Here is a 9,164-nt window from a genome sequence, read left to right on the forward strand (position 1 = left end):
TCAGCAGGGCTGTGATGGCAGCTGTCGAGTCCTCTCCTCCCGGTGTTTCTTGCCACGCTCCGGTGTGACAGGTTTCTCCTCAGGGAAGATGATGGTGGCATATTCAGTCTGCTCAACTGGCTGAGTCTTGGGGGGCACCGGGCTGTGCTGGTCCCGCTGAAACTCCAGCACACCATAGTCCACAGTGGATACAAACACCTCGGGGGGCTTCTCTTCCTTCTGCAAGGTAAGCCCGTCGTGGTGGTTCAGCATCCAGAGGTACCCACCATCCCCAGCACAAGCCCGTTCTTACAGCAAGTGCCAAAATCAGCTCTGAAAGCATCATGGGAGAGTGAGAGTGATACACAGCAGAAAGATGCACAGACCTGGGGCAGAACATGCACAGAGGGACCACATCATGAGTCTTAGGGTCTCAGCTCTCTGCCTCTTCAGGCAAGCTGGACTCTCTGCCTGCCCAGCCATGGAAGGCAGGGCTGTGCTAGGAGCCCCTTTCCTACCTTCCCATCAGGCTCCAAGGTGCATGGTGAGCAGCAGAAGAGCCTAGGGGTAAGTTTGCTCAGCCCAGAGAGGAGAGAGCAAAGGGCAACCTACTCACTGCCTTCGGCCACCTAATGAATGGGGTCAGAGAGAAGATGGAAACAGATCCCTCCTAGAGGTGCCTGCCTAAAGAGAGGAAAGCAGGCACCAGCTGCAGCAAAATAAATTTCAGCTTGATATATTGGAGGGAAACATCCTCCCATTCTCTACAGCAACACAATCCACTGTCAAAGAGAAGCCTGCTTTGAAGAAGAATTGGATTAGAGAGTCACATCCTATCTTGGGTAGTTTTATTTTGATTTTGTGATGGGGCTGTGCTGCTCCAGGTGCAGAAAAGCAGTTGTAGCTGTGCAGAAAAGATCAAGCAGCATCAGAGAAGACAGAAGAAGTGAGAGGCTTGTGAAGAACCGATAAAGGAAGGCCCAGCACCCTCCTTGCCCCAACAATGCCACAGTGCTCTCCTGCAGCACAGCAGGGTGACAGAGGCGGAAAACTCACCACTGGCATGTTTTCACTCAGTGGTTTCTGCACATCTGCAAAGTAACACACTTGGTTAGGGGAGGTTTGTGTGCCCCACCCAAGAGCACTGGACACCACAATCTTTTCACCACACATCCTCCTTGTCCACAGGGCCTAACACCCTGAGCATTACGAGGACAAGTGAGACACCAGCCCACAGTCTAGAGTTTGATTTGGGATTAGTGGAGTGCAGCAGAACTCTCTGTGAGTCCTTGGGTGCCTGTGGCATTTCTGAGGTGACACCTTGTGCTGCAGTAGGGTGAGGTGCTCCAAAGGTACCTGGGCAAGGTGCATGGGAGGGATTCAAGTGCACCATTAGGGCACAACATTAACGAGTGATGTAGAGCCACTGCACATGGTCTGGGGGCTCTACAAAGGGCAAGCAGAGCTCAAAGCATCCCTCTCCTCCCAGCATGGAGATATCTGTCCCACAGGGGCATGCCAAGGCTGAGTTTAGCACATTGAACCAGTCCATGTACCCCAGGCAGCTGCAGACATCTGGCTGACCCCAGGTCCCAAACTGGGTTTGTGTGGCCTCCAGGGGGATCATACCTCCTCTCCTGTATGTGAAGGTGAGGTAGCCGAAGATCAGCAGCACAACCACTCCAGCCAGCAGGAGGATGCCCAGGAGCATGGCCTTGATGTGCTCTGAGGGGTTGCCTTCCTCCATCCCCGGCTCGTCAGTAGCATTCACCTGGGGGGCTGCTGCAATAGGCATTCAGAAAGGGGGAACAAAACAGCAGGTCAGGAGTGTAACATGGCCTCTACAGTCCTTGTGAAAGGCAGCAGGGGAACATGAGGCTGTCCTCAGAAAGGGCTCAGTGCCAGGTAGGCTGTCATAGTCCCATTTGTCCTTCAGGGTGCAAAGGAGACAGGACAGGGCAGGGCTGTGCTCTCCTGACCCATGTCAGGTCCTCTGCCAGCAGGTTACTGCCTGCCTTAACCCCTGGTTCTACAACAGGCTTGGGACCCATCCCTATCAGCTCAGCCCCCAGGCTGACCTGTGACTATCAGCTGGGCCCTCTTGCTCTCCATCACTTTATCGGGCTCATAGAAGGTGATCAGTCCACAGTAGTAGGAGCCTGAGTCATTCTGGTGGAGGTTCAGGATCTCAATCTCAAAGACAGGAATGTGGTTGATGAGCCGGTACTTCTCTGTCTCTGTCATGGGCTTGTATCGGCTGATCTCAGCAGTTTTCTGGGCTTGGCTGTGGTTGGTCTCCTTGTACCAATTGAGGCTGTACTCTGAACCAGAGTCATTCTCCATGGAGATGTTGCAGAAGAAAGTGGCTTTGTAACCTTCAGGGAGAGTTAACACTGCTGGGGAGATGGTCACTGTTTGGGAGAGAGGATACAAGGAGCAGACATGGTTACAGCAGGCACAGGTCTCAGAAACAGCCATACCCTGGGTGGGAGCCAGGGATGCAAGCCCAGTCCACATCATCACTCTGGGACATGGGCAGGTACATCACTCCATGTCTCTGCCATTCCAAATGTATGCCTACTAGCTGGAGAGGGACTCTCAGAGGTAGCAACTGTACTGTGAAACGGTTTCAGCAGACCAAATTGTGCTCTGGGCTACCTAAAATTAGCACTGAACACCTGTACCGGGGAAAACAGACTTTGGGGGTTGTATTATTTTTAAATATATACTGTATGTTCATGTCTGAACATGAGAGAGTCATCCTCTCTCCAGCTGAGGTTGACTCTGAAAGTGAGCAGAAGGACAGAGTCCCAGGCTGGGGCAGTGGTGTTCTGTGGTGCAGCCCATCCCACGCCTGGCTGCCTGCTGGGATGCTCTGGCTCTCTCCACTACACATTCCTGGGAGCTCAGAGCAGGCAGGGGCTGCCCTTGGCACAGTATTTGTCATCTCCAGCCTGAGACCACCTGACAGGGCAGAACAACCTGGAGCTTACAGTGCTATCCCTTTCCAGGGGCCTCTCCTCTCCTTGTGTCTGCATGGGCAGCCAGGTCCTGGGGTTCCAGCCAGGCTTGCCAGGCTGTTCCCAACACAGAATCCAGGCAGCCACAGCCACAGGCTCCTCTGCTTTAGCACCAGCCCTTCTGCTTCACCTCATTTCCCTGCCCATTATCCCGGTGGGTTCATCCATCCTGCATGGTGGGAATGCTGCGAACACGGGCCAGGCACACAGTGTCCTGCTTCAGCCAGTCCCACACAGCAGAACAGCTGTTGTAATTATTTCTGTTCAGAACAATGAAAAGTGGGAAGAAGCATTTTTCACAGGGGTCACCCAACCAAGCTACTCAAACCACCATGGCTTTGAAAAGTCTCTGTCAAAGGAAATTTGCCTTCCCCTTTCAGAAAATCGCCACTGAAAGCAGCCCCAGGGCTTGCACACAGAGAGTCAGAAAGTCCCTCCCGTCCCCCCAGCTCTGCCCTGAGGCCATAGGACCATGACCTCAGCATCACCAACCAGAAAAGTAACCTGGAAATTCTTTGAATAAATACAAGATCGGATGGAAAACTGGGCTGAGAAATGAGGGTTGAGACCAAACAGGAGGAGGGAATGAGAGAAGTGCCCCAATTCCCACAGGCAGCACTGGCTGTGGCAGTGTCCACACCAAGAGATGGAATTTCTGACATGTTTTGGACTTCTTGTGTTTAACAGGAAATATTTGGCAGGTTCAGGGCTTTATTTCCCACTAGTGCCGCTGCCAACAATGAATGAAGCGTTCAGACAACTTCTGAAAGTAGATGTTGGGTCTACATGTTTTCCTGTATCTTCCCAGCTCCAGAGGTAACATCTGCTCCAAGGGACACCCAGCCCTCTGCCCACCCTCAAGGCAAAAAATACATGAATCCACCACAGAAACAGTGAGCTGGAAGGAAAGGAGACAGCTTCATCAGAGCTCTCACTCACCCTGCCCAGACTCACACCTTCATTTCAACCTCTCCTTCTCCAACAAAGTTCACCCAGAGAAAGGATCCTGGGTCCTACAGGATCAAGTCCAAACCAGGAATTGCAGCCCAAGGGCACAGACTGAAGTCACAAGAGCTAGAAAGTAAACCCCACACCCCACTGTCAAATCCATAAGCTCAACACCAAGCTCCAACCACCGTCACTGTGTCACAATACAGCTCTGGTGTCCTGTCCCCTTCTCCGTCCTTTAATCCCATTTCTGCCCCACGAATCCCCAAATCTTTTGCTTCAGCTGCACATACCCAAAAGCTTTGGGGTTTGTGCCTTTTTGATGCCAGAGCTAATTTTTAACTACAAAGCTCCCAGCCCTTAGACATTTTCCACCAGCATCAAACAACATGGCCATGGCAGTGAGCCCGCCACACTCCTGTACCTACCCTGGCGGCAGCAGGTCAGCATCGGCCCACCGCAGAGCAGGATGGCACAGAGGTCAACCAGGGCCACCTCTACGCTGCCCCACGACTTCTTTGAGGCACCTGGAGCCATGCTGAGCCGCTGTGGCCACTGCCCAGGCAGGCGGGAGGTGCTGTGCCGTGTGTGCCCTGCCGCTCCCGGCTCTCTCGGTGCTTCCTTTCCCGCAGAGGCAGCTTGTTCTCTGTTGTACACAGCGAGGGCTGGGTGGAAATGAAACGTACCCATCTCTGCCCCAGAGGGAAACCCGGGCTGCCTCCCGCCCCCAGCTTCCTCCCCACAGAAGCAAGGATCAGCTGAGCCAGACCTGGCCCCTTCCCCTCCCCGCCTGCTCCTGGCATGTTCCCATGCTGGTACCCAGCGGCCAAGCAGTGAGGACAGGCACCTCTGAGCCTGCACCCTTTTTGGGGAAAGCTTCCAGGGATGGAGGAGGCAGAGACCACAAGGGACTTGTCCTCAGCTCTGAGCCTGGCCCATAAGTAAAAGTCGTCTTGGGTTCCCAGGCATCCACAGGTGCTCCCACTGGGTGCCCAAGGCAGTGGGGTTGTGGGACGTGTGGCACTGGGTAGACAGGGTCTGAGAAACCATGGGACACCTATTGGTAGGCTGTTCCCACCAGGATGGGATAGGATGGGAGATGAGGAGGGGGAGGAGGACGAGTTTTGCCTCCTGAGGTGTTTTTCTTCTCAGATTTGAAGAGAGCAAGGGCAGGTGCCCAGGGTGCTGTTATTGAGGCAGAAGACTTCTGTAATTTTTTACCATCCATGCTCCCCTCTCACCACACTGACTAATACTGGCATAGGAAATAACCAGCGGTGAAAGCACGCTCCTCCACTCCTCTAAAACACAGCTTGGTGCCTCGCAATTTTGGAAAGTGTCAGGGGAAAATTAGTAACTGAAAATTAATAAGAAGGATGTGATTCTAATGATGACTTCATTATTTTTCCAAGCTTCCACAAACAAGCTGTGGGGCTGGGGCTTGCTCACCTTTCACTTTCAAACATGTCCCTGGCAGGTGAGTGGGCTGGGGCAGCCGCCCCTAATTTCATAGAATCATGAAATCATAGAATCATTAAAATTGGAAAAGACCTCTAGGACCATCAGGTTCAGCCAAAAACACCATACTACAAGGATGGCCAAACGGGGATGGCCAAGGAGGGGGTTCCGAACCAGGGCAGACAGTGCTCACCCTGGGAGGGTGGCTCAGTCCAACCTGTCTTGGTCCTCTTTTTCAGTCTCTCCTGACATTTGCAGCATCACTCCTTTCTCATGAGCTGCTGGTACTACTTGAGCTGCAGAGCCAGGCTGGGTGCTGTGACCACCTTGTCACCTCTCTACCCCACCTGGCCAGAGGCCACCATGCTGCCTGGATGGGTGGCAACAGGAAGTGCTCTCCATCATGTACAAGGGTGCACGTGGGTTTTGACTTGGACATCACCTCTTCCTTCATAATTTCCTAGATTCCCACTAAAAAAACCCTGACTAAACTAAACTAAGCTGAACTGAACTCCAGGAAAAAAGGAAACTGACAGCGAGGATGTTTTTCCACCTTGAGGCTTTATGTCCCCAAATGATGACACCAGGCACTGGAGCCAGGTGTGGGGAGGCTCGTTCGGCACTTGCCACATGTTTTGGTTTCTAGAGGTGGAAGATGTGATGGGTATCGCTACCAACATCACAACTCAGCAAGCCAGGGGGATAGGCAGGAAAAACTGGCTCATCCTCCCCACCCCGTGTGGCAGCAGCAGACAGCTGATTAGAATCATAGCACAAATTGCTCAAACTTTCCAATGCACACTTGCAATAGGTATAAACTGGTACCCAGGGCAGGGAGGCTGCCGTGTCCATGAGAAACCAACAATGGCAAGAGGCCCTTTTCTCTGAAACAAAAAACCCATGGTGATGAAAAGAATAAAAGAAAAGATCAAGCTGCTAGGAAACTGCTGTGGAGGAAAGCAAGGTGAGCAGCAGCACCAGCCTCAGGTGTCAGCATTGCAGAGGAGCACAGCCCCAGCCCACAGCAGCCCTGGGGCTTCAGGCAGGCTTTGAACCCTGCATGCAGCCTGCCAGACCAGCACAGCTCACCTTGGCTCCTTCACCAAGTTCTCCAGCATGAAGGAAAACAGCCTGGCTCCAACCATGATGCAGCTCCCTGCTCGTGCTGGTAAATCTACTCCAGCCCAGTGGGGTAGATGGTACATCTTGGAGTTTGCTGACATGGTCATAAAAAGGTCCTTTGGTGCTTAAAGAAAATATAAATTCTTTCTGTGAGTTGAAGCATGGCAAACTGCATAGGACAGTGCTTTTCTATTTGGCCACCAAAAGATGAAAATGAAGTCTAAAAAGTAAGGACAAGCAGAAATAAGTGAGAAGCCAGTTCTTTAAAACTAAGAAACAACAACTTCAGCAAGCACATGTCACTTCAGTTCATTGGAGCACAAATGTCATAGTTTTTCTCCAGCCAGAAGCTGCTGAGTTCCATCAACACAGGTGAGACCTAGAGGAGGACCTGGTCCTCTGCAGCCATCACTGTTGGGGCACACAGCTGTCACCTGAGCACTCACCTCAAAGCGTAGAGAGTCAGCCCCAGAATGATTTAAAAGCATATGGGGTATTTAAGGAGCACTGTAAAATTGGAAGAAGAAAAAGAAAGCTGTGGTCAAACATCTCTGATGGAGCTGACTGAAGCCCAGAGGTGCATGACCCTGAAGTCCAGGGAAAGCATAGCTTCCCAGGTGAAAGAGGAAACACAAACTGCCACAAAAAGATGCTGAGGAAGAGAAGCCCACACGTTCCAAAGATCCTTCCCCCAACGGTTTAACTGAATTCACATCTGTGGGTCTGACCCAGGCGGGAGCCGAGTGGCTGGGGTGAGAGGAGGAAATGGTGAATAGTGTTTGCAAATAAATACAGAGTCTTGAGGTCTTTCAGATACTTATCAGAAATTATGAAGGTCTCTCCAAACGATTTGCATGAGCAGCAACATCTGACCCTGCGGGGACAGGCAGCGTCCTGTGGTTGTGAGTAAGCAGCAATAAGCAGTGAGTAAGTACAGGGATGGAACAGAGACACAAAACTGTTCCTCTAACAAGCAGGGCCTGGGCAGAGCAGTGGTAACTGTGATGGGAAGGTGACACATGGGTATGGCAAGGGACCAATGTCACCTCCAGCATGGCAGTGAGTGTTCCTGCTGGCAGGCAGAGCTGACACCCAGCCCAGTGGTACTGAGGACTCTGACGGTCCATCTCTAGCAAGAGGTGCTGGTAAAGTCTGTGGAAATTATGAGCTGCTGCTGCTCAGGGTCTTAGCAACCCATCCATTCTCAGAGCAGGTTGGGGCAGGATCTGGCACCAGTTGGGAAATGCCTGTGCGTCCCAAGCAAAACTCTGGCAGTGGTACCCCTTTCCTCCTGGGGCAACCTCACACCTCCTGTACCCGAGGGGCACCTCCAGGCACACCTAGCCCTGTCACAGTTCATGGCCCCCTCCAGCCTCTCATCTGTGGCAGCAGCACCACTCCACAGCAGCACTGGCTGTGCCTTCACACTGTTTCCATTCAGAGCTGGGTGAGGCACACAGAGACCTTTCTCAGCCGTGTCATCTGCTGCACGTGGGAAGCACAATCGATCGCAAAGATCGCTGCTTCGAGATAACCTCCAGAGGAAACAGAATGTCAGCTTCTCAGCAGGGGCTGCAGCACATGCAGCCTTCCCTGTGACACACAGCAGCTACGGGCAAGGAAAAGGGCACAAGGGGTAGGATTCTGGGGAGCAATAATTTTAGGCCTTTATGGAGGATTTAAGAAGTTGCTAGAGGAAAGGAGCAAGGCTGGGATCTCCTCCCTGATGTCTGGGATGTGTGGTACAGAGGCAGGAAGGGAGCCTCCAAGCCCTGGGCAAGGCTGAGTGCAGGGGCTGTGGCTGCTGGCTGGTTTGGGGCAGAAGGGGGGCACTGGGGAAGCACCCAGTGAGGCCAGGTTGTCTTACCCCACTCTCTCCCCATCATACCTCCAGCCACAACCCAGCAACTTCTTCAAACCCTTTACAGAATCACAGAATGAATCAGGCTGGGGAAGACCTCTGAGATCGTCACATCCAACCTATGACTCAACACCACCATGACAACTACAGCATGGCATTAAGTGCCACATCCAGTCTTTCCTTAAACACCTCCAGGGACAGTGACTCCACCACCTCCCTAGGCAATCCATTCCAATATTAATCACTCTTTCTATGATTAGAAATTCCTCCTAATGTCCAACCTAAACCTCCCCGGGAACAGCTGTGCCCTCTCATCCTGTTGCTGGTTGTTTGGGAGAAGGGGCTGACGCCCGCCTGGCTACACCCTCCTTTCAGGGAATTGTAGGGAGGGATAAGGTCCCTCCTGAGCCTCCTTTTCTCCAGACTAAACACCCCCAGCTCTCTCAGCTGCTCCTCACAGGATCTGTGCTCCAGACCCTTCCCCAGCTCCATGGCCCTTCTCTGGACTTGCTCCAGCACCTCAGCATCCTCTATAAGCCATTGCAAAATTTTACAATTATTACAGTTATTAAAATAGCCTGAAATTATTTAACACTTATTTACCAACTACTTCATTTAACAAGTCTTATTGCAAAAAAAAACCAAAAAACTTTTCTTTCTTTCTTTTCTCTTTATTTCATTTTCTTTTCTTTCTCTTTCTTTCTTTCTTTCTTTCTTTCTTTCTTTCTTTCTTTCTTTCTTTCTTTCTTTCTTTCTTTCTTTCTTTCTTTCTCTCT

At 51.8% G+C, this 9,164-nt stretch overlaps 1 protein-coding gene across 1 annotated transcript; it reads right to left on the reverse strand.

The window, feature by feature from the left end:
- Window positions 1-4,484, reverse strand: PDCD1 (programmed cell death 1). The gene is made up of 5 exons (XM_031055420.1): window positions 4,376-4,484; window positions 2,058-2,390; window positions 1,609-1,761; window positions 1,036-1,070; window positions 1-216 (listed from the first exon to the last, which is right to left on the reverse strand). Exons 1-5 carry the CDS (start codon window positions 4,482-4,484, stop codon window positions 1-3), a joined length of 846 nt encoding a protein of 281 aa, XP_030911280.1.
- Window positions 4,485-9,164: the final 4,680 nt, after the last annotated feature.

This window comes from Geospiza fortis, unplaced genomic scaffold (genome assembly GCF_000277835.1).
Source record: "Geospiza fortis unplaced genomic scaffold, GeoFor_1.0 scaffold172, whole genome shotgun sequence".
Taxonomy (NCBI): domain Eukaryota; kingdom Metazoa; phylum Chordata; class Aves; order Passeriformes; family Thraupidae; genus Geospiza; species Geospiza fortis.

Coding starts and splice junctions, on each gene's coding strand:
- PDCD1 (XM_031055420.1), bottom strand. CDS start 4,484: ATGGCTCCAGGTGCCTCAAAGAAGTCGTGGGGCAGCGTAGAGGTGGCC. Junction 1,762..2,057: donor GGCCCAGCTGATAGTCACAG/GTCAGCCTGGGG, acceptor TGCCTATTGCAG/CAGCCCCCCAGGTGAATGCT. Junction 217..1,035: donor TGAGTGAAAACATGCCAGTG/GTGAGTTTTCCG, acceptor ACCTTGCAGAAG/GAAGAGAAGCCCCCCGAGGT.